Here is a 25283-nt window from a genome sequence, read left to right on the forward strand (position 1 = left end):
ATGTTTTCCATTGGGTGTCTCTTATATTATAAGAGATCTCATGCAGTTTCGGTGAGAGAACTGTGGATCAAAGTTAAGGGCTTCTAGTGGCTCCATCTGTGCAAAATGCTGTCTCGTGTTATATATCAGAGCCACTGTGGCAGAGCAGAGGCTCTGATCACATAGAAATATGTGTTTTTGTGGCTGGCAGTCATCTTGGCTTAGGTGTAGAGGAACAGCCTGGGGCCAAGATGGCCACCTTTGCACAGCCACACAGTTTAATTGGTTTGGTGTTTTGTTTAATAAAAAAAACATGTGGACTGTTTAAATTGCTTAATTGGAAAAGTGTGGAATGTGGCCTACTCATCAACGTCACAAACGACTCAAAAGCCATGTGTAAACAACAACTGATATTTACAATATTTATTTGTGCACAGCCGATTGGGTGTATACATGGTATACAGAGCAGCCAGTACAACATATAACAAGTCTTTTGCTGTACAAAAGTGCAAAAGAAAACATTAAATTCCAAGTAATATAGGAACCATCTTTTAGATGGAAGATGTTGTCCCTCCGAACCAAAAAAAACAAACAATACAAATAAAACACAAATACAAAATAAGTGATGTAAAGGATTACAGGAAGTTCAGTTAAATAGGTACACAACAATGAATTCAGTCCATACATACATGGGGAAGGGTCAACCTTTTAAAATACATGTACAGCATAACATTGTCTGTGTTTGCCACGTTTATTCTTTGTAATAACTTAGTTTTTAATGATGTACCAGACAGGGCTCTATAGTAGCAGCTGCACTGCTGGCAAGGAATGGGAAATGAAACCATAAAAATGGTGAGTTACCACAGACGCAGTATGTTTCTGTTGCTGCCAAGACACACTACAAGAACATGGCAATTTCCGGCACTATAAGTGACTTGGATAAAAAGGGTCGATGTTATCAAATTCCTTTAAATCCTGACTCTATAAAATAAGCCGACCACTCTGCAGTACTTTTGTGGGATCAGAAATAAAGCAATGACCCCTTTTTATCCAAAGGATGCCATCGTTCACAGGAAGACGAGCGCCGGGCTGTTTTTAATGCTCTTGTAATGTGATTCTTCTATTAAGCTCTTAAAAGCTTAAGAAATAAACACGGAATGTTTTTTGACTAGAGGAAACACATCATTTATGTTAACTGATTAAGGACAACCCTATAAAGTTTATTTTATTTACCACAAACTTTCCAACTCTTGGCTCTTGAGTCGGATAACTTGTCTCGTTGAGCCCCAAAACACGTCTCCTTTGATTTCGAGGTAACATCTTAAGTCTATGTATATAGCATTGTATTTACCAACGTGGCTGTGTATCGACAGTTCCTATGTAAAGACAGTGTAGTTAGAAACACTTCATGTATTGTATTGCTTTGTGGTGAATAATCTCCCCACAATACCAGCACGAAGTGGCCAACAGACTTGAAATGGGTTTTGCTGTTTAAAAAAATTGGCCCTCTCATATACAAAATGTGGTTTTGCTTTGAATAAAAGGCCAATCTCCAAGCCAGTAACACTAAACGGAGATCTCACATTGCAATCCGTAGGCAGAAGGATAGCTGAAAGGGAACATCTGGCACATCTGGGAAAACACATTACAAAATAGTATGACTTGGTACTTCAACGTTACTGACGTTATACTACTGCTGTGCAACTGAAGACTTCCCTGGGATAACATTTATGGCACAGCGATCCTTATAAAAGCATAGTATCAAAACCAAACAACCATTGGGATAAAGATATTTGGCATTTCATGAAGCTGAAATAATTTAACACAGTTATCATAGTCGTTGTAATTTGGTATGTAAAAAAAACAAACGCTATAAGGATAGTGGTGCAATGATTAAAAATGAATCCTGCGGTTAGTCATACCAAGTTTAGAAGTAGTATGGTATTTGTTTACTACTTGGTTGTAAACAGTCTGAAAGTGAATGATAACCATTCAGTACATAGGGTATAAACAGGGGTTCACTCTTGCATTGATGGTGTTTGTAACCCAAGAAATCTTTTTTTTTTTAAATAAATACATACTGTTTGCCGCGTTCACACTTCAGCACTACAAAATACTTAGTAAATTATTGAATACGTGGCGATTATAAAACATCTTATTTTATTTTTTATAAACAAAGTTAGTTTTTATGACGTTTTTAATTAGTTTCGTGTAGCATGTATTGTGTTTTTTTTTTACTGTACTTTCTTTCTTATTAACAAGATCTTTTTTTTTTTCTATTTAGAAGCAGTATGCCTCGTGGTATGCTGAACTTGACTCATTCAAAATGTATTCTGTCGTAATCCAGGAGAAAGCATTCCCCTAAGTGGGTTGTTTGGATATTTGATGGGTTCCTTATGCTGTCAGTCATACATATTTACTGCTAAAATAATTGAAACAACTATTGCCATTTGATAGATTTTAGGGGACATATGTTGAAAGAAATCCTTGTCCTTTTGTAGCACTGCAGTGTATGGTGGCTCAATAAAAATTAATTATGTTGAGATCACGAGATAATTATGCTGTGATCTCAACGCAACACATTTTTATTTATTTATTCTCTTTCCTTAATGAGTCATTATTTATAAACCCCATTAAAAAAATAAAAATGTGTTTCTATATAAAACGTTAAACCGTTGAGTATACTTTAATGATGACTGACCCTTATAAAAGTCTGAGTTACCATTTTATGAACGACCCAATATTGTATTTTCTGTTCCGGCAGTATTTTTCTGAACTCTTGTTTGTTTGCTTTCTGTTAGAGGTAGACGTGTGTGTTCCGACTCCATTCCGTTTAAATCAATCAACTTGTACCTCTCTCTGTCTTTACATGTTTTCTTCATATAACCCCTTTGATGCACCAGAAACCGTCCTGCTCCATCACTTTATCATCCAATACATTTGACCAATTCCAGACGCAAGAAAGAAACGTCCACCGTTATGGGGGAGGATGGGGGATTGTTAGCACGGCCACAGTGTGCAAAAGTCAAGTTCCTGTGGCTTCCTCTTGGTATTACAGTGATCTCTGGGCAGCAGTAGTCCAGTCTGTGTCTTGCAGCGTAAAACCCGTCTTTTAAACCCTTTCCCACAAGTCTTGGAGCAGGGGGACCACTCCCCGATCTCCCACACCGGGCACGGGTCTCCACATATTCGCAAGTCCTCCGGCCGCACTGAGGTGTCACAGCTGGCAGCTGATTTACCGCTAGCGTCGTGGCACTCCACCAGTCTCCTTTGCAAACCGTCTCCACAAGTCACAGAACACTCGTCCCAGTTGGTCACAGCCCATTTATACATGGGCCTTTTATATTCTGGCTTCCTCCCTTCCACCCTGTTTGTATCCACCAGCACGCTGTTGTGTGAATGGCTCCTCCCGTCCTTCTTATAACCCTTATCCTCCTTGATTTCCTTCGGTAGATAGAAGGAGTATCGGACCCGAGGGGGCGTCATTTTCCCCACGGATAACACCTCGATTGTTAAAGGTTCTAGGAGTGGTTTGAAGGCTTGCAGCGTCTCCACCGCTGTGGTTGTCCCACTGTAGCGTAGCAAGCTCCCCTTGACTGTGATATCTCTCTCCACCGCCGAGACCACGTAGTGTCCATTCAGTAAGTATTTACCCTGCCCGTTCTTCACAGCCAGGTAGTTGTCATCGCTGACCATCCCCTTGTAGCCTCTTTGCCTGACGTCAATGTTCGAAGCTCCAGCTGGCAACATCACAACAAAGTTGTACCCGTGTCTGTAAAATATAAAACTGAGTAAGTGAAATTGAACACATGCTATATGTTTTGGCATGCAGAGGTTACTCGTATACTGCTCTTAATCCTTTGCTGATATTTTGACGCCTGAATGACTGATAAAGGGAGTGCTGATTTACGCTGTGGCCTGATAAACAACTTGGTTTGTTGTCAAGCTTGCCACATTTTTACATGCTACACCACACCTGTCTGTGCGAATGATTTCTGGTCAGGGGAATTACCATTCGCGTGGTGTTCTGAAATAGCCCTATTTTAATTTAAAGAAGGTGCCTGTGGAGAGTAAAGGATGAAAGTGGAACAGAACACACATGGATGAAAGGGAACTCGGTGACAGTGATCATCAGAGTTTTTCAGGAAGAGAGACTGAGGCAATAGCATGCACTTGCACGTCAGGACCCTATTATGAAAACAATACCGCCGTGTGTGTGTGTGTGTGTGTGTGCATACAGTGCTACGTGAAGCAAGTCCTGGGGTTTACGGCTGTTTTTAAAACCGCAGGATCAAGGACAGGTAAAGACACTGTCAGTCAGTAAGACGCTGTCATTGTGTTGATAAAGTGGACTCTGTTACAGCTCTGAAAACCATTCACAATACTTTAGCTAATCACAGAAGGCTACTAAAACAAAGGATTGAAGATAAACACACCTGGGCTTTGTAAACAATCCTGACACCTTCTTGCAGCTTCTGTTATCCCCACCACACATGCCACACTTATCAAACTTCTTGTTGGAGCTCAGCTTTCCATCACAACCGGCTTTGATGCATTTTCCTTGGACACAAACAGCTGAGGAGTCGGGCATGCAGTGGGTCCCATCCACCACCTGTGGGTTCAAGAAATCAAATGTCAAACACAAAGTGCCTTCAATCTTCAAACTGAAGACTGTAGCGAAAATCTCAAGGAGGCGTTTACTCCAACCATTTGATATTACACCGTCTTGTGACACTGAAAAGTATTGGCTTTGGCTAACTTTGTCAGCTGACTTGTTCAATCAAGTACTCCCTAATCCTTATTTGTTCTAGTCTAAATAGATTCGGATTGAACCAATCGTCATAACTCCTTCCTCTAAGCCCTGGGATTAGTCTGGTTGAACTTTGCTTGACCCTTTACAAAACCACAATGAACTTGTATTATGGTTAACAGAATTGAACACGATATTCTAGGTGCGGGCCCTCCAGTGCATTATAAAACCTCATTGTACTCTTTCCAAACTTACAATGTGCCAAAAGAGTGAGTGCTTGAGCACTCGACATTTTTTTAAGGGATCTAAGTTATGTTTTTTTGCACAGCAGCTGCTAGAAGTAGTAAATAAAATCCCTGCTGTTCCAGTACCAGTGTGGCACATTCGTCATTATTTCTGAAAACACAGAATAAAATCAGTTTGCGACCATGACACTGTCAATGTAAGAACAGTAATGTACACCATACGAGTGACATTCAAAGAGAAGTGCTGTATTTGATAAGGGGATGGTTCTGTCTTGGGTTGTATTAACAGTGGATGCCAGCACATTGCAGCTGCTTGAGTAGCCATACCCTTCCATTCTGTCTGATACACCCCTACCACTCTCTCGACTGTTTATCCACTTCAGAGCATTTTAAAAAGATAAGCAACCCAGAAATCCATACTAGGTGGCTTTTTCATCTTTAAGAGCAGAAGGAGGTATAAGAGGACTTATCTTTCTTTGCTGGTATGTCATTAGCTAACTCACCGAAGGCTATAGAAAGTTTAACTGGATAACAGGTACGATTATTACACTATGTGCTAGGCTGAGGCTGGAGAAAAGATTCTAATCTTTTCTTTTTTTTGGGTCACGGTTCATTTTAAGGCAAACTTTTGTTAGTTCATTAATTGTTAACAATTAGCTTTCTAGCCCCCTAACAGAACAGTTAAAACGACAATAAAGGCACTGTATACTGGTTGTGCAGAGGTCAACTACAATACAATAATGGCCTCAAGCTGTGGTTCCATTGCTTAAATAGCTAATCATTAACAAAATGTATTGCTATGTTAGTAAGCTAGCTGTTAACAGTTAATGAACTAAAAATGTGCCCTTTAAAAATGTGATTTTTTACACAGCAGTCTGTCTGAGGTACTAAATCATAAATATTCATGTAGATACACTAAACGTAGCCACATACCTGTACTTCAGTGCTTCAGATTGCATTCCAAATAGTCAGATATTTTAGCCGATGTATCAGGATAAATGGAGATGTGAAACTTGTAGCATAATCCTAAAAGTGTTGATTTTAATTTACCTTTTTACTGTGTTAGCATTTTTTTTGTCGTTGTTATTATTTTTGAAACACATACCAGTACGACAGTAAGCTGAACATTATGGCCTTGCATTGCACTGAAATTGAAATTCATTACTTAAATAAACGTTTCTACCGAAATTTATAGTCATGGATTTCTTGGTATAAATGAATATTTCTTGGGCCATATTTCAGGTTAAAAAAAAAACACTTGTAGCTTCTGTAAAACCTCGGAATTTCAGAAAAAAAAAAGAGAAATGAGCAGAAATGAAAACCCTTGCCCATCCTGAGTCACTGCAATCCGCTCACCTTGGGTGCAAGCACGTAGAAGTAGCCTGTGCCATTCGCTCTGCAGATGAGTTTACATTTGTCCTTTGGTGACACTCCCGAGTATTTGGGGACCCAGACCACAGAGGGGGTAAGTCGGTTAGTGTTGAGGCTGTACCCATTGAAGGCTTCGCACTGCTCTTCTCTGAAACTTTTACCTGGAAAAACACATTGGTGTTTATTACTTAAGAGACGTTTCTCATCGATGGTTCACAGGCTGAAGAAATCCATGTTACAGATTTGTGAATTGTAACCGATTTAAATACATTTGTGCTACAAAAACGAGTAACAGATACTTGCATGATTAAAAAAAATAAATAAATAGCCGTCATTGCCTAGACTTTTGCATTCAATGTTTGTAAAATGAGAGCTGTACCTGTTTCTGGGCACAAGTCCAAGTTGCAGGAGCGGTATTTGATGCGGACACCCTGACAGTATTTGCCATCATTGGCTGGCACAGGGTTGTTACACTCCCTCTTGGCCAGTTGCACTCCACCACCACAGGTTCGAGAGCAAAAACCAAAGGGGCCCCACTTTCCCCAGCGGCCGTCCACCTTTGAAAAAACCAAAAGGAGGAGAATGTATATCTGAGCTTGACAGGTGTGGGTGGGTGGGTTTCTAAAGCTGCAGAACTCACCTTGTATTTTGTCACGTTATGTCTTTCCACACAGGCTCCCTTCAAGCAGAAGTTTCTGTCCCCGCAGCTGGTTCCGTCGGCCCAGGGGAAGTGTCGGGTTTGGCACACCAGTTGCCCCCGGGCCTTGCCCGTGCACCAGAGCTTGGTGCAGGACTGCATATAGGGGCAGGGTTTGGAGCCCGTCCCGAATGCTAGCTCGCACTGTCGGTTCAGGTTATAGCTGGACCCTGGGAGAGTGTCTGGCAGAGCAATTGGCTTCTGGGGCTGATCAAGAAGGCAGTCACCTGCACGCAAAAAGCCATAAATGTAAAAATACTGTGGGATGGTAAAAGCATAGTTAAAGAACAGGGGCGCTATCTCATTAAGGACTAATTCCCAACACAGCGGCGACAGTTATGACACTTAAGGAAAGACCAGGTCAGTCATCCACAGTCAGTTATCTGCCTGGCATAGACAATCTGTGAGGTTTCAAATGGTTTGTACAAACTGTAGTTGACCATTATAAATCCCTGCAGATACATGGAAAAAGCAACATTTTCTGACTAACGCGTGTGACAATCTGTACAAGATAGCAGGAATAACATCATTATGCCGTACGATCGGAAATGAGGTATCGTATTGATGTCTTAGAGCTTGACAACAAGCTGTCATTTAACAATACATCAAACCAGTGTCAACTGGGGGGGAAATGCTACCCCATCAAAAACGGGGGGACCTCACTTTGATGTGAGAAGTACCAGCAGTGTAAATCTTGCATCTCTATGTGAACGCACAGTGAAGCTACACCAGCAGAGAAAAACAAAGTGACCGCTAGTTGCTATTCCCTACCAGGCTTTTGAGAATAAATAAGAGAATCGAGACAGGAGAGCTCTGGCCAGCTGTGCAGCAGTGGTGAATGAGTCACACTCATACCTCACATCGCACCACAAGATCTCAGTAAATGGGTGTATTGATTTGGTTTTCTTGGCAGAGGCGTAACTTACTTGGGGGATGTTTATTAGTATGTGTAAGGGTTTTCCCTTTGCCTGTCTGAATGTCTCAGCTGCTGAAGACATACAACGCAAGAACATCCTCTCTCTCTCTCTCTCTCTCTCTCTCTCTCTCTCAAACAATAACAGTCTTTCACCAAAGCATGCGTTCAAAAGAAAATAAACCTGTGGGACATTTCAAATATATTTATTTTTAAGAGGAAACGCTATTTTTTTTTTTTAGCTCAGCTATTTGTAATCAGTGAATTCTATTTATTTATTTTAATCAAACACATTTAGTTCTGCCCAAACATGTGGATAATCTTTACCTGCCCAAATAAGCACTTAAGCTGAAAAAGAAAACCCCGCCTCAGAGTGTTGGACTGTAGCGGTTCCGGTTTCGTTTCTCAGGAATCATTTTAAACAAGCCCCCGAGTCAGCAGTGTCTAATGGGAACCATGTTTTTTGTAGCAGTGCCATGCTGTTAAAACAGCGCAACTAAAGCAGCCGTTCCATCAACTGAGAAGACTAAAGTGTTGCATGTGATAGCGTATGTTGTTGAACAGCTTGTTTAGCAGACTGTGAATGTTGCTGAACGAGCCTTTTAGCAATCACCCATGTGTGACCCTATAATATAGACTGATGACACACTGCTTTAAAAACGCAGATGACCCATGACAGCGAGCTTCCCTGCTGAAAACTGAAAGACAGAGAGTAAGAATAGCTGCGAGCCGTTAACAAAAAAGTGGTTATATTGAGCGTTGGTGTTGTCTGCACCTTTATTATTTAATGGTGCAAATCTACAAAATGAATATGGTGACTTTTTTCTAATTATAAAAATAGTTTTCAAACTTCAAGTAATTCTTCCACATAAGATATTAATAATAAATATGCTGTTTTATCGTTTGACAGCGTATGATTTATTGCAAACACATATACATTCATTTATAAAATTGAACAAGTCAGAAATGATCAAGCACATTTTTAATCCCAGCCCAAGCGTTGCTGCGTGTGTGTGTTTACCAGTGAGATTGTAAGATTAAGACTGTGGGGTTATATGGTGTAAACCTAATAGGTAGGTTGTCTGCTTTGGTTCTAAACAGTTATAAGGTATACAGTGTGTGTCTGGAAAACACAATCATGAATACTAAACTGAATGGTAGGGGGGATAACATAATTCATATTCAAAGGCTAGGTTTTCTAGGACATTTAATATGTAACAAAACAATATTTCAAAATGTTAAGCCAGCTAATGCCCAACCCAATGAAGAGACTCAAAAGCTGGCAACTAATATTTTACAAAGACCTCCCAAATAAACTGAAACCCTATGTACCCCAGGCATAAACTAAATGTTTACTAAACTACAAAAGGATAAGAGGCAACCCCTAAAACATGTTTAGTAATCAAAAAGATATTAGTATTGCTGAAGTTTGCATTTAGCTTTCCAGCACAACTTAAAGGTAAAGTATTTTTCATGATCAAACTCTACTTTGTGACGTCACCATCAAAAAGCCTTCCGAAGTAAAATACTAATAACGTACAAAACGATGGCACTCGCCTCCCTGTCTCTTAAATCAAACCAACTATACTTTTCATAACCCTATTCTAAAGATAGCAAATTAATTCATTGGCTTACCATATTCTATTTAAAAGGCACAGCATGTATAATTAGAGAACTGAATGCACAGCCTTGCAAAAAGCCAGCACACTATTTTTTAGAAACAGAATGGTTAGAAAATGACTTTTTTTAATATATATATATATATATATATATATATATATATATATATATATATATATATATATATATATATATATATAGGTGCTTTTACTTTAGAAGCTGGAAGATAGTGTAATCTGTCATTTCTCTACAGTCAACTCTGTTACTAGACAAAAGTACTAAACCAAATGTATCTCACACAAACATGTAACCTTGTCCTATCTCTTAAATCACATTCTTAGAATCAGTTCTTAGACTACTTACTTTTATGGTCAATAGCATATTGCTATTGGCATACGGCAAACAAAAGTTCCATGGTGCTCTGATGTACACCTCAAAAACATGGTGAAATACTGAACACTGAAGGGCCCTGATATAGTAAAATATAGTCATTGAATAATTTACAGTAAGCATGGGCTAACCTTTGATTAACCAAATCAGTGAATTGTGAAATATCGAGGAGGCATTGTAATGGAATGCATTCAGTTGATCTAAACAGTGGTGGGTCAGTATTCAATTAGGGTCAAACCTTTAATTTTAAAGACAAGAATACACTAAAGATACACACACACACACACACATACACACACAGATGTTGGTTTTGTCAAAGTTCCAGGATTTAAACACCAATGATATTTAGATTCACCACTGTTCAGATCAGTAGACCCCAACGTAGGGAACTGATTGTGGGATTGAAGTCTTGGGGCACTTGGTTCCAGCTGATCATGTGCCTGCTCAGCCAATGGCATGACCGTCTGGGGGAGCTGGGATCTGTACACAGCATAATATGTAATCATCTGCTATTCTTACCATGGCCACTGTCTAGAAAATCTGTGATGATGGCGGCACTGCAGGCTGACCAGGGGTTGGAGCGGTCGATCTGAATCAGTGTGGGCGACATCATGTGATTGTCTTTCAGTTTGCCAAACACCTCCTCACAGGCCTTCACACTGTCATGGGGCATATTGAAGACGTGCCCTACACAGAAAACAAACCAAGAATTACTGTTTAAAAAATCCCATGTATACTGATCGAGTTAAAATGGTATGCAAGTGGTAAGCAATTATTATTAGTCCCCTACATCAATCTGTTTTCTGTACATTTGGTTTAGAGAATGCAAACTGAGTGAATCATTTTCTTAATTATTTTTATAAATCCTGTTTGTACTGTATTGTGTTTTTCTCATAGTCTCTGTGATAATGAGTAATTATAACTTGTTCTCAGTCCTGAATCATACTTGAAAATAACAATTCTCTATAATATATAACCGCAAAATGCTAGTTACATTTCTAAACTTATCCTGCTGTTTAGGTGTAGTATGCTACATGACTGAAACTTAAGTGCTGTTAGTGTGAGGTGTGGCTCTCCTCACTGTCTTGTTTTGTCACAGTTTCCTTACAGGAACCCTGGCGTTATTCTTAATGGACTTTTCTTTTCCCATGTGATTTATATACAGTAGCTACAACTCCAGTTTATCAGTTTGACTCTTATCATAGATCTGAAGAGTTGAAAAAAAGTTGTTTCAGTTTCCTAGAAAATATTTATAATTTTGGTATGAAGAGCTTTTAACTGTAATAACATCCTCCCCATTAGCTAACTTACTGCTCTCTACTACAGATTGCGGTCCAACAAAGAATTTAAACAAGATCTTAATATCCTTAAGATCACAGTCGCAGCCCCGCTCCATTGGGGAGTGAAATTAATTTGGCAGCATTCTCCTAACTGATTATCAAAACAGTAACTATTGTGTTTAAGAAGAAATTTGCTGTGGCACTTAGAAACAGGAGGAAGCTGCTGACTCCTTTTAAGGTTCCTTTCTTTATTAAATAAAAAGCATCTCATATTTAATTTCCCAACCAATGTACATAATTCTGAAATGTGTGTTGGCAGTCGCTGAGGTCAAGCGCTGCACATTCTGTGTAAGGGTTTAAAAAACAAGTAAAAAATGGTCTCTCTAAGTACCTTTGGGATAAACCAGGCCTCCCGTATATAATGAACCCCCCACCTTATAGCTGACAGTTGTAAACAGATGGATAACAGCATTCGCTGTCCAAACTGGGCGTTGTGTGTGGCTTTCTTTCACCAGAGCACATCTTTGATTGTGGCAAGTCCACATTACAACAGGCAGCTGTGCTGAGAAATTTCAATCCTAGTAACTGCCCCTACCCATGGATGCCATTAGTGGCATTTCAGGAGTAGGCTAATCCAGCCCTGGAGTGATGTTCTAAGGTCCAGTATGTGTCATTTAATGATTAGGTGCTTCAGGACCTGTTGAGGAGGTTACTTAGTGAAATTTAAAAATGAAGCACATGGTTGGAGCAAAGACCTGGACTGGAAGTGTTGACGTGGCCTACCTTGCATAGAGTAGACATAGAGGATGGGCAATGCTGCCCCTTCCAGTCCAGGTCTTTTTGCCAACCATGTTCTGTAATATTTATTAGATCCAGATAAGACTTTATTTTAATGCACTCGACTTGTTCATGTATTTTATTATACCTATTAAACCAGATGTGGGTCAGCTGGGCTAGCCCACTTCCGAGTTAGGAGGAGTGTTTGGGGTTAAGGCTAGGGGTTAAGAGAGCCGCTGAAATAAAACTGCTGCTGACATAGATTAAAAAAAAAAAACATGCTTTGAATCAACAATGTCATGTTATTAGCTTATACAGTTAGGCAAGACTGTTCTGGATGAATCAGTCTTCTCAGGAACTGAGGAGGCACAAGCAAACATCAGTGTTCATGCTTTTTCTTAACATGTCCCTTGTTCTGTGTGGAGGGGATTAAGGACCCTGCTGCCGGCTACCTAGCTCATGTGCTGTCGTGAAGGCTGAGGGCAGCCCATCATCCTCAATGACAGAACAGCTCCTCTTCGAGTCGCACATCGTCCCCACGTCCGCCATGCCCAGCGTGTCACAGGTAGTGGCGCCACACAGGTCCTGCCAGCAGCACAACAAAACACAAGGCACAATATTAGAGAACTGCATTGTTCTACCACGCACGTCCTTGTGTTCTTGTGAGTGTGAGAAACAAGTCTAGGGTCGTTATGCTGAAATTATAGAACATTCTTGTTATACCTTCTGCAGTGTAAATATTTAATTCACTACAGGTTGGTGGCGAGGATAGATCATTCTGAAATCTTGAAAAGACAAAATGATACTGGCTTGCTTTCCCTGTTATACTTTCACTTAGGGAATCTCTATGATGGCTTCAGATGAACTTGCCAGTCATTGTTGCTGCACCGCAAATAAATAAGACAAGGAAATCCAACATAGACAAAAGTACAACTATAGAACCCTGAAAAACACACCGATAGAAATATTAGATGGTCTTTTTAATTGTGTTTGTGTGTATGGGCAGGTTTATAGTGCTTGCTGGTTCCAAAAATTCTCCACAAGGAAGGAAAGTCTGACGAAACCTACCTTATGAGGACGCAGGTCAAGTCCTTAGAGTATATAAACAGATATTAAACAGTCATTATTGTTTTTTAAAGCAAACTAAAAGTGCCCAAATATTTTGTTTGTTGCAGACTTTCACCCTGTGTGGAGTTTTGTTTGACTGGACTTAGGAATAGTAAATAAAAATATAGTGAGAGTCAATGAGAAGTCCTCATAAACACTATAAACAAATGTGTGTGTGAAATGCTATAATCAGACCCCAAATCCAATCATTTTCTGTTCTGTCTGTTTTGTACAGAAAATGATAATGCAATGGGTCTGTACTACGGAGCAATGCCAATGGTGTACATGTACCACAGTGGTATCACAATAATATCACAAGTGCAGTCTTAACTTACATCCCAGTGGACATTTTTCTGCATCACAAATTCACCACACAAAATGGCACAATTGTGAGTTGAGCGATCCCAAGGAATAAATGACAGAAAAATGAAGAGACACACTGCCCCACAGTGCCTATCGGTAGCCAAGGCCATTGCCCCTGACCTGTCACTGAAATTCACAAGCAGAAGAATAAAAATGCTGCCCTTGATAGCGTCCCTTGTGGAATACCAAATTGCAGCTGACGTGTATGCTTCATTCGGTATGGTTATGGTGATGGCAGAACGTCTTGGAACGGAATCGTTGGGTGTTGTGGTGAGAGGATATCAGAGATCCCCAATGGGTGTAGTCTTTGACAGTACAGGAAACAGATGAAAAATAGTACTGGGGAAAAAACTGCAGAAGATGACACTGCACTGAATTACATCACCAGTAAGCCCTGAAAACTTTCCGTCTTGTCTGGAAAGAATTAGTTTCTCTCTCTGATGTCCGTCGTGGAAGCCCAGTACAACTTGCTTTGTGCTCCCCTGAATTTATTTTTCTCTTGGGGGAAATATTAACTTTGAAAGGTTTATGGTGGAATTCATTGCAAGTCTTTTGGAAACCATTTCCCTTACATGAAACAATATACGCTTCAATCTAGGATGGGTTTTGTTACAAAATTGAAAAATGATTCAGTGTTTGCAAATGACAACTTAAACTTAATCAAACTGGATGAGGTTTGGTGAAATATAAATTGTTTTAAAAGCTGAATTTGAATTATTTCACCAACCTAAAATGTTCAGCTGCTGCAAATTCTGTGCAAAAGAGACACCCTTAACACTATGTATTATATTATTAAAATCCCCAAAACAAAGCTACTACTTTTAAACATAAACAGTGAGGCTGTTGCTTTTTAAATTTAAAAATTATGGATGGCGTACAGAGGACAATACTGTATAAGAACAAAAGAAAATTCACTAAGAGGAGACTGTTGGGCCCACCTAAGCTCGTCCAGTTCCTAGCAACTGATTGATCTTGAAACTTTGTCAAGTTAGGATTTAAAGGATCCAGGTGATTCTGCCTCAACAACATGACTAGGTAACCCATGCCTTATCCTCTCCTCTCTCTGTGTGAAGAGTCTCCTTCAACAACATGACTAGGTAACCCATGCCTTACCCCCTCCACTCTCTGTGAAGAGTCTCCTTCAACAACATGACTAGGTAACCCATTCCATACCGTCACCACTCTTTGTGTGAAGAGGTGCCTCCTTCTATCTGTCCAAAGTCTTATCTCTACTTATTTTCCAACTGTGTCCTCTGGTTCTAGTTTCTGTGCTGCACTTGAATTATTGGTTTTGGTTGGACTCTCTCCAGAACCTCAGTGTTCCTTTGTTACTATCTACTTGAACTTCCACAAATCCATAATCACTGATAATGGATCAAGGCATTCACAACGGCTCAAAAGCCTTTTTTAAATACTTTAAAGGACACAAAGCAGGAAAGAGCTCTTATGTTATTCTGTATGTTGTAGAGGTATGGTACAGCAATTTGTAATAGAAGCACACCCAGTACTTCGAGCACCCCAGCACGGTGTGTTATGAAGCCTCCAAGCACACTTGAACTTTGCTGTTCTGAGGTTTTCCTGATGACGAATCCAGGCTGTGTTCCTAAACTGTGGTTAGATATGAGCAGGGGAGTAAAGATGGGCTGGCTTCAGATCCCAGCTGCTCTGTGCTGTAAATGCAGCATTTTTAAGGTATGAGTAGCAGAGTATCTTAATGACTCAGGCATAGATAAAACACTCGTATATTTTTTTTAACATAATCCTATTTGTTTTTTTTTCATACATCAATGGTCTGGGGAATACATATCTCAACTTTCACTCTGAAGAGTTCTCCAGGGAATAAAGATTTATAAGTATTGCAGCGTATCCAGATTGTGCTTGTTTTCTGTTACCCCTGATATGCTACTCATTCAATCAAAGCACCAGCATTTGTTGCAAGAGAGAGAGATGCTCTTTCTCCTGGCCAATTCACTCCAGAAAAAGATGTGACGGCTCCCCAAAATAACCAGGGTTATGTTGCTACAATACAGGCAACACAGTAATGGGTAATGCAATGTTTTTAATACTGCAAGGTGTTCTGTAACACTTTAACTACAGTATGTGGCTCTGCTGTGCAAATCTCATAACAGCCTGCCAATACAATTGTATGGAAATACATGCATGCTGCCGGAGTCTGGCTAATCAGAACCCAGATTGCAGTATGCGCATGTGTAATTCAGAGTAGCAAACACTATTTGGAACATTGCCTTTGCTATGTTAGTCAAAGCCTTTGGAAATCCCTTTGCTGCTCTGCAGAATCATCACTGCTTTTGAGACTTATTTTTACAGCATATCATCCTCAAAAGAAAGACTGTTAGACTATTACACTGCACATGTCATTTGTCAAGAAACTCCCTGTACTGCAATTCAGAACACTTGCTTGACTCTACTTCAACAGTATGAGGTGCCAGGCCTGTACTTTGTGGTAAACCACTGCTCGGAAACCTCACTCAAAGTAGTTTAATCAGCAACAATATACATGAAACGTCTTGAAATCCACTGCTGCCCTACTTGGCAGACTGGGATAGTAGGTACTATTTGAAACAAGAACAGCAGTATTATTATTATTATTATTATTATTATTATTATTATTACATTTGACCTTATGTTTAACTCTTTACCTAATCTATAACCAAGTACAGTGCATGTCATTCTTTTTTCCCAAACTAAGAGCATCAACCAACAAATATTCCGGCTGCGATGAAAAGACTCTGGCTGTTTTTGATAAGCTGTTTCTTGCTCGCTGACCCATTAAAGAACTTGAAAATGTAATGTATGCCTGCCTTCTGGCTCAGGTAATAGCAGGAGCATGCCAATGTGGATGACAGAGGAAAATGTGTGGGTGTAGGGAATGTAAACAAGCAAACTGTAAACTGCAGACTACAGTTATATCAGTTACATCGGAGTACAATAAATAACAGACAGCTATGAATTCCACTGCAGCCTATTGAACATGATTGAGGAATGCATTCAATGTAACCTCATTGTTCTACACATGTTCATGGTCAAACTGGGTCTGTTGTATTTTCTGTGTGCTGTAATCATGATTATATAATCCATGTTAGTTGACCACATGAGTGTATATGTGACTCATTTAGCTTCAGGAGCAGTACTAAAAAAAAACACATCTTAAGAACAAATTGTTGAAAATATCTATACTGTTTTCTAATGTTCTTTGGTATCTTTTTACTTTACTGGTCTTCCCTTTTTTTTTAACCCAGAGCTTTTTAATTTGAGCTCAGTCACAGATTCTGTAGACAGGCGCCAATATGAAGCCCCTTCCGTGTCAACAAAATGTACTTTTTAAAGGCTTGTTGAAAACATGTGTCACACAACTTTGGAGCTGGTAGTGTGGAACAAAAAATACCTCTCCCTCCCTAGCAGAAACATCACTTGATAAGATATCGCTCTCTTTCTTCATACGCTTAACCAGCTCCAAAGTTATCGCTGATATATATCATAAAGGGGGGTTGGGCAAAGTCTTTGTGCTAACTCTGTCCTTAAGTGAACCTATTAACTCCCTGACCAGGTCGTAAAGCACTTAAACAATTCATTATGCCTATTAAATGGCACACCTACTGTTGTCATAGAGGCTTGAGATTATATGGAATACAGCACATGTTGGCCTTGGCCTGAGTGAAGCACAGTATACATTAGCTCACACACACATGTGTATAAATATCATGGGACCTTGAGGGATTCACCACTAAGTTTCACATCTGGAGGCCCTGAAGGTGATTGATTGCAGTGACCCAGTTTGCCACACTATAGTTACAACACATTTTAACCCATTCTTTCAAAGCCTTTCAACTGTACCAAGGCATGGAACTCATTACTGCTCTAAATAAGTTCAAGAGAGCTCAGCTTTGATTACTCGGGTTTTCAGTGCCAGTCTTGTTTGAATACCAAGGCACTGAAGTTACGGGAGGAATTAATTTGCTGAAAATAAAAACAGCGCACGAACAATATGCTCAGGAAATATGTAGCCAAACCTTGAATGTGTCCCAGATTATGGAAATTCATGGTGATTGATTCTGACATGTTGCTTCATGGTGTGCTGATTGATGTGGAACTATGAGGAAATAAAGAAGACAACAGGAGGCTAGATGTATCAAAGTCATGTTTTTTGGTGCAATGAGGATGCAGAAATATTCAAATAGCACTGCTCCATTGTGAGATAATGCTATGCAATTCAGCTCAACAATGTCGGCCATGATTGACTGGTCAGTAGCACAGTTCATCGTTGGTTGTAAAACAGTTTAACAACATTTCTGAGAGTCTGAAAGGGATGATAGTGGGGGTCCAGTTTGATGAAGCATCTGTATCCCAGCCTGAAACTGTGTTGCATGTCTTTTATGTCATTAGACGTCTTAAATGAGGTTGTTTGTTCCTTGGCAGCTAAAAGTTCAAAGTCAAGTCACTTAGACAAACATTTTGGTTTTTGAAGGCACCAAAGGAACCATTTTGGTTCAAGCAGATGGATGTTTTTGGCTACTAAAGGCACTAACTGAACCAAACATTTGGTTTAATGGTGGCACTAACTAAACTAACCGTTTGTATCAAACAGACAAACGTTTTGACTAACGAAGGCCCGAAGTGACCCGTTTGTCTGCTTGACTTAGTTTTTCATATCCAACAGACTTATTGAGAACAAGAAAAAATACTTATCAGCAGAAAAGAAAAGAAAAATGTAATAAGAAAACATTTTTTGGCCTAAGGCTGGTAGTCTCATCCTAGAAACACCTCTGCTCTGTCTACAGTACAAGACAAATGGCATACAAATAAACCCTTGTTACATTAATCAAAACTGTGTATGTGCATTTAAAACATCATATGGACTGTATGAAATCTGCAGTATAGAGTTTCAGAACTTGTCCATAAAATAAAAGTTGTTGTTAAAATGATCATTGTTTTGTTGTTTAATAATTGGCAACTAGAAATGTGGGGGGAGGGGCTTAATTCAATCCACAGTTCTGTAACTAAGGCAACAAAGCAAATACTATGTGTGCTGGGAAGTACAGATAGATCTGTCGACACCATTGATAACAGTATTACTTCACAGTTACAAGACAGAAAGGAGAGGGAGGAGGTGGGAGAGAGGAGGAGTAAAGCCACTTTTGGAACGCAGGAAAACAATTCTGAACAAATTCAGTTTGACCTGAACTATTGTTATCTGTAAACACCTGAGGGGAAAGCCATTAAATCTTCAATGAAGGCCAATAATGACAGGTGCAGTTAAATAGAGTCCAATTAATCATTTCCAAAGATTTCTGAGAACATTTCTGCGGTGGTTTACCATACAATCTGTCCCTGTGTTTTAAAGTTAAAGCATAACTTTTGCTACAATACAGATATAGCAACACATGCCTTACTAATCATGATGAAACCCATTTCTACACAATTGGTAGATATATCCCTCCTGATACTGACAATAGCTTCTGTTAAAGACTGTCCTGTGCAAGTTTCATTATAATTTGTTAAGCGGTCCTCTAAAGTGTGACTTGTATAGAATACTTCAACCACACCCCTTGGTATGATAATACCGCACACTACAGTATACGTTTGCCTTCTCTACAACCAGAAGGACATAGTATGTAAGGCCCTTTGATTCATAGATGGGCATGGTTATTCAATACAAAACTAAATAAAGTGTTTATATGGTATTAAAGAGTCAACTGTATTTTTTTCCAAAAAGTTAAAGTAAAACTTTCTTAAAAACAAACAAAAAAAAAACACCAAGGGCATTATTAGAAGTGAAAACATTTTAAGTCCAAATACACTCTGTGGTACCGTTGACCAATGGAAGCCTCGTGGTTTTGTAGATCCCCTTGTGCTACCATTGCCTATGCATTTGTTACATGACCAGTGTAATGTCAATACACTGTCATTGACAATCACTGTGTGTGCGTACACTTATTTTAAACATTGCAGGAGAATGGATTTGTAAGTTTTTAAAGGGCAGTGTTGTGAGATGAGGTTAAAAGCTCTATAACTACAAAAGCAGACAAGCCTGGTTTAACACATGCTGCAGCAGGAATGCACAATGGATGTGTCATGCGCTCGCCACTCTTGATAAATAGCTCTATTAATTGTGACTGACGGGGTTGTGGATATTTGCCCAGTACCTTCGCAGGCACACTAACCTGATTACTGAATTATTGTTAGACAAGGGGGGATCGCTGCAGTAGTATTGGCACCGGGAGTGCTTACCAAAGTTACATTTCAAGATTGGATGCACTGACTTCAACCAACTTTAATGTAATGATATATGCTGCCATGGAAACGCATTTTCCATAAACACGGTATTTTGTTTTAAGAAGGTGATTTAATACATTTAACCAATGCCAAAGAAAGATCTGTGACTGCAAGCAGAGAGAGCTGCTGAACTATAAGGGAGTAAAGTAGCCTATTCTTTTTAAAGCAGAATCTAATTGCAGGATCTAATATTGCAGTGCTGTATACTTAAGCATATTCAATGCATTGTAAATGATGGGGGGGGGGGGGGGGGGCATGGTAAAGAATGAGGAATGATGGTAAAGGCTCTCTCTCTCTCTCTCTCTCTCTCTCTCTCTCTCTCTCTGGTTTAGCTCACATGCATCTCTGGTGCAGACCCTCTCAAACGTTGCTAACAAACCTTTTTTTGCAATACAGCATTGCCATGAAGCTCAGTAGGTCGACTCGATACTGCCCATAAAGAGCTAAGAAAGACATTGTTCTTGCAAATGAATTAGCTCTGTGTTTGTGTTGCTATGGGCAACCCCCTCCTAAACGCTTGCGTTTTTTAAACACATCCTGCAATGTGATTCTTGCATCTAGGATGGCTTTGCATTGCTATGCAATAAGCCACATTTCCAAGGAAACTCGCAGTTACCATCACCTGGGTTAAGTTTGTTCTTTCTTTTTTTAACACAGTTGATGATTACTAAAACAATATCTATTCCCAAACTGGGGTTTGAGAGTGACTGTATTTCAACATGTTCCAAGCAAGTGGAGGCGAGTGCTATACATTAATAATGCATGCTAGTAGATGCCAAGCATTACTCTGAACTGGAGGACTTTTAGATGAGCCACATCTGGAGAGAGTACAGCAGTGAGAAATGAATGATTCTCAAAGCTCCCCCATATGTTTTACACACCCAGCCCATAACGTAGCGGTTAATGCTATCAAACTGTTCAACCTATAAAAAAAAAAAAAAAAAGGATCGAATTTCACAAGCTGGCACAAATAATTCCAAGCAAACGTGTACAAATCTCATCTTATTTTTAAAAGCAGATGGATGTGGAGCATGAATGTCATTTTGCATGAGTAATGTTACAATTTCCCTATGGCGATTATTCAACCAATTTTCCAAACTTGACTCTAATTTGTATAACAAATTTAACAGGTGTTGTATATCATATATTCATAAGGGGCCAGTTAAATCATCCTGTACCCACCAGAATAAGCTCCTTCTAGATTTGAAGAGTGCATTTTACAGCAGAGGCAAATGCACCTGGATTTCATCAGATAACCGGTATGTCCCGTAATGGGTGGTGGATACAATCCAAGGGGATTCCCTGGTGCTGTGAAATGCTCTAATTAAATGCTTATCCTGGCAGAGTATAGGCTGAAATGTACTCAGAAATCTACTTGGCAAAACCAAGCTTGTGGGATTGCCATGGCGAGTGGAGATATCTTTCCTAGATGATCATGGCTCTGCTGTTTTGAGCAGTCATCCATCTCCTAAAGTGTTCTCGGAGCTCTGCAATGGTGTGCTGTATTGAACGAGTTATTTTGTATTCTCTGTGTTTAAGGGGTTAATTACCGGGTCAGGTGTTTCTTCTGATCCGTACCATGTGCCACGACATTCTGTTAAAACCATCCCCTTTGGATAAAGAGGTTAGGGCAAGCTCCACAGCAACAGGTCATCCAGCATCCCAACAGGACCGTTTATCAGTATTGTAACAATTGTGGAATTTAGGGAGTGACCAAGCTCCTGGCACGCAGAGCACAACTCGGGGGGAATTAAGAAATCTAAAGATTTTTTTTCTCCTCAAGAATTCTGGCAGGTGATTTATCAAGAGATGAAATATGTCCACCTGGTAAATCTGGGACCCCGGTTTGAAGTTCTTGAAAAAGCTTGGTAAAGCGACTGTGGGATTTAGCAGGCTTGTAGCAAAAAGCCTGGCTGTGAGTGGAAAGGGCTTTCTTATTCACAGTGGTATGAGTTTGAATGAGGCATGATGCCAGCAACAGCTGAGCGCTCATTCATCGCCTCAACGTGGGTGCATTGTTGCATTAAAAGCAAACAGAAACAAATGGAGGATTATGGTAGGGAAAATTACAATCCAAGCTACTCAATGCTAACACTTTGAAGAAATTGCTGGTATTAGTGATTTATGGTGGTATATGCATTATTATCACAAGATAACAAAGTTAATTCTTAACAGCATTGAACAGTACATTGCAGAAGAGGCACAGCATTAAAGGGATTATATTGTTTAATTTATTAGCAACATGTATTAAACTGAGATATAATAAAAGTAGTGGTGGGAGTATGTGTTTAGCGGCAATATGATTTTGGAGAGGAAAGGAGCTTTTGTAACTGTCGCTCCTCTTAAGAAATGCCAAACTGGTAAATGGCTGTATTGCACATTTGTAATTGAGGGGAATGAGTATATTTTGATACACTAGTGTAATTCGATGTTGTATATTTTGATTTCCGTTTTTCAATCACAATCCTAAGATATCTTGGTGTCATTTAAAAACCATCTGGACCAATATGCAACGTGCACATTTCATCTACTTAGAGACGTGATTCATTCAATATACAGCAACTGGGGCTGCGTTAAAATTCCAAGCGGGCTGTTCCCTTACATACTTCAGAAATGCAGATAATCACCAACCGGTACATACATTAATGAGCCATTTTAAGAAAGCAGCACCTCCTGCTGGCCCACAGTAAAAACTGCACACGTGTCTGGCCAACTTACCTGTTTAGTGAATAGGATAGCTGTATCCCAGTATTCGGGGTGTTTGTCGTTGGCTTTGTTTAACTTTTTCTGCCAGTTGCAGAAATTGCGCAAAGTCAGGGCTGCGTTACTGGATACCTTTGGCCCCTTGTCATCTTCGCTTATCACCATAAACTTAACCACTGCGATGTTGATAGAGTTAAGGATGCTGGGGTGCTTGTAAAGCCTGGCTGCAACAGACATGAGGGTCAGGAGATAGTGTTTGAGGTCATCGCCATGGAATTTAACCATGGAGTCGTCGGCTACCATGAGGATCTCAACATATCTGGGTATAGAAGCGAACCGCTTTGATCTACCGAGGGTTTTCAGGACAGTTTCGGTCAGGTTGGCTTTGATGTGTCCTTTTATGTTTTTATATTTATCCAAAGCTTCTAACACAGCCCGATTTAAACCAGATCCGACGCCGCATCTGGAGGTAGAGTTGTCGGTTTGGAGAAATGCGCTCCTGACACGAATAACGTGGGCTCTTTCGATGCTTTTTAAGCTTCCTGCAGTCGTGTCATTCTCAAAGGGGCTTATCAGATATTCCGACCCTTTGTAGCCAAAAGCGCCCTGTAACCCTTTGCAAAGGCTGAGGGCTGCATATGAATTGCGGTCGGAGTTGACATTACCAGAATAAAAGCAATGGCTCAAACTTGGATTAGTCACTGGGTGTGGAGAGGCACCGACCATCTGCATGGAAAAAGAAGGCGCAAGGAAACTGGAATCAGGCATCAGGCTGAGATAGAAATCCTGATTAAATGCGCTTATTTTAAAAGCAACTCTGCGGTGGATTGCTTCGTCTGTGCTGCTTACAAAATTGTGTTTTACGGGATTAGGATGATCCAATCTCACGGGAGTAAAAATCTCACTTTCCATGGAAGAGCTAATCTCGGTAAATAACAATAAAACATTCCAAAGAATTGTAAGGGTTCTGATGATCATCAGTACCATTGTTGAACTCGAGAGGGCTGCAAGTGTCGCTTGGTGTGCAGGTTCAGTGTGCTAGCACTGGTGATTGAGAAAATGAATGCATGTAGTAATCCAAGACAATGTCTGAAACTGTGCGTCCTTCAGTGTAAAGATCCCAGCCTTTGGTCAATTCCCATCTTCTACCTGTCTGCAGAGATGGCTCTCTTTCTGCGGGTTTTATACATTTGTGTCATGTGTAAACATCAAGGAATTGTAATAAGAGGGTTTTTTTTTCGTTTTTTTTTTTTTTTGTGGGAGGTTCTGGACTAGCTCATTGGACCTGCCTCCAGTTGTGTTTTGTGTGTGTGTGTATGGGGGAGGTTCTGGAATAGCTCATTGGACCTGCCTCTAGTTCTGTGTTTTGTGTCTCAGCCACTTGTAGCTCACCAAATATTATCACTTTGCAGCACATTGCACAGGGCGCACGGTTCCCTCCCACTCGGTACAGGCAATTTAAAGAGGCAGACACACATATGCAGTTTCCAAACCATTCATTGAAAATGAGCAGTTACTGTGCTTACAAAATCCAATATGCTGACAGAACAATTAAATAACGCTATTATTATTATTATTATTATTATTATTATTATTATTATTATTATTATTATTATTATTATTATTATATGTATTAATTGCTTCGCATAACCCACCAGTCTAGTGAAAGAAACATCTCGCTACATTGCAATGAAGGTGCTACTGACATATCAATGACGAATTCATGAACCTTGATTAATCTTTCTTTGATTTGTACATGTAATACGAGGTTTCTGCTGACATTTTGAGAAATTGTTTTTGCCATACACGTGGTCTATTTATGAGAAACAGAAGTTCGTTTTGCCACACGACAGCAAATAGGTGGAGTAATAAAGCAGTTCGCGTAAGTATAGCTCGCATTTCCAACACCACAATTTAGCACCCAGATTTAAACAGACCTTTTCACCCGTAAAATGTATTGAAATGAATGCCACCGACTTTTAACAACAAAGCAATTAGCTTTTCGTAACAGAATCGTGGCTTGAAGGCAAATGTTGTGACATATCTTCATCTCCAACAAGGTGGAACTATGTGAAGAATGCGCACCACCCGAAGCTGTTAAACTCGTCGCAATCAACAATCAACTTCTAAACGAGAATAAGCAGTACAATACTAGGTGGCATTGTTACGCTGTGAAGCCAGATGTTTAGGAGTTAAACGCAATTGCACGAAGCAGGTGTTAAAAGATGCCTTAATGTTTAAATACAATTTCTGGGAATATAGGCATACTGCATACCCACAATAAACACACGTGTAACCAACGCCATTACAGCGGATAGCATAGAAATACTGAGCTGTGTTTAAAATCGTGTTGCGTAAAATGGATGTTTCATTTTTAAACGTGTGCTTTGCTGCATAAATGTACGAATCTGAGACGTAAAACGTTTCAATCTTATTTGAATGTTTAAAATGTGATTTTAAAAATGTTTTAAATGCATTTATTATTAATATTATTATTATTAGTAGTAGTAGTAGTAGTATTAGTCGTAGTAGTCGTAGTCGTAGTCGTAGTTGTAGTCGTAGCAGTAGCAGTAGTAGTGTTATTATGATTGTATGAGAGGACTGTAGTGCTGTTGATACCATTGTCTTGACATCAAACGCAGAACCAAAGCGCCCCCTCTGGTCACATGTTATAACTCGCAAGTCATTGTTAGCTAACACCACACTGATCTGCATTTATTACAGTTTATGGTATATTATAAAGCCTCGCTGTTTAAAAGTATATGTACTTGTTTTATGTTGTATAGCCTGAATA

General features: G+C 39.7%; 1 protein-coding gene across 1 annotated transcript; it reads right to left on the reverse strand.

Annotated features, from left to right (window-relative positions):
* Positions 1-376: 376 nt before the first annotated feature.
* On the reverse strand, positions 377-23693 carry LOC131707219 (A disintegrin and metalloproteinase with thrombospondin motifs 15-like). The gene is made up of 8 exons (XM_059009452.1): positions 22505-23693; positions 12475-12607; positions 10485-10652; positions 6986-7269; positions 6725-6902; positions 6331-6506; positions 4416-4591; positions 377-3751 (listed from the first exon to the last, which is right to left on the reverse strand). The coding sequence occupies exons 1-8, from the start codon at positions 23474-23476 to the stop codon at positions 2980-2982; spliced, it is 2859 nt and encodes a 952-aa protein (XP_058865435.1). The 5' UTR covers positions 23477-23693; the 3' UTR covers positions 377-2979.
* Positions 23694-25283: the final 1590 nt, after the last annotated feature.

Source organism: Acipenser ruthenus, chromosome 39 (genome assembly GCF_902713425.1).
Source record: "Acipenser ruthenus chromosome 39, fAciRut3.2 maternal haplotype, whole genome shotgun sequence".
NCBI lineage: Eukaryota > Metazoa > Chordata > Actinopteri > Acipenseriformes > Acipenseridae > Acipenser > Acipenser ruthenus.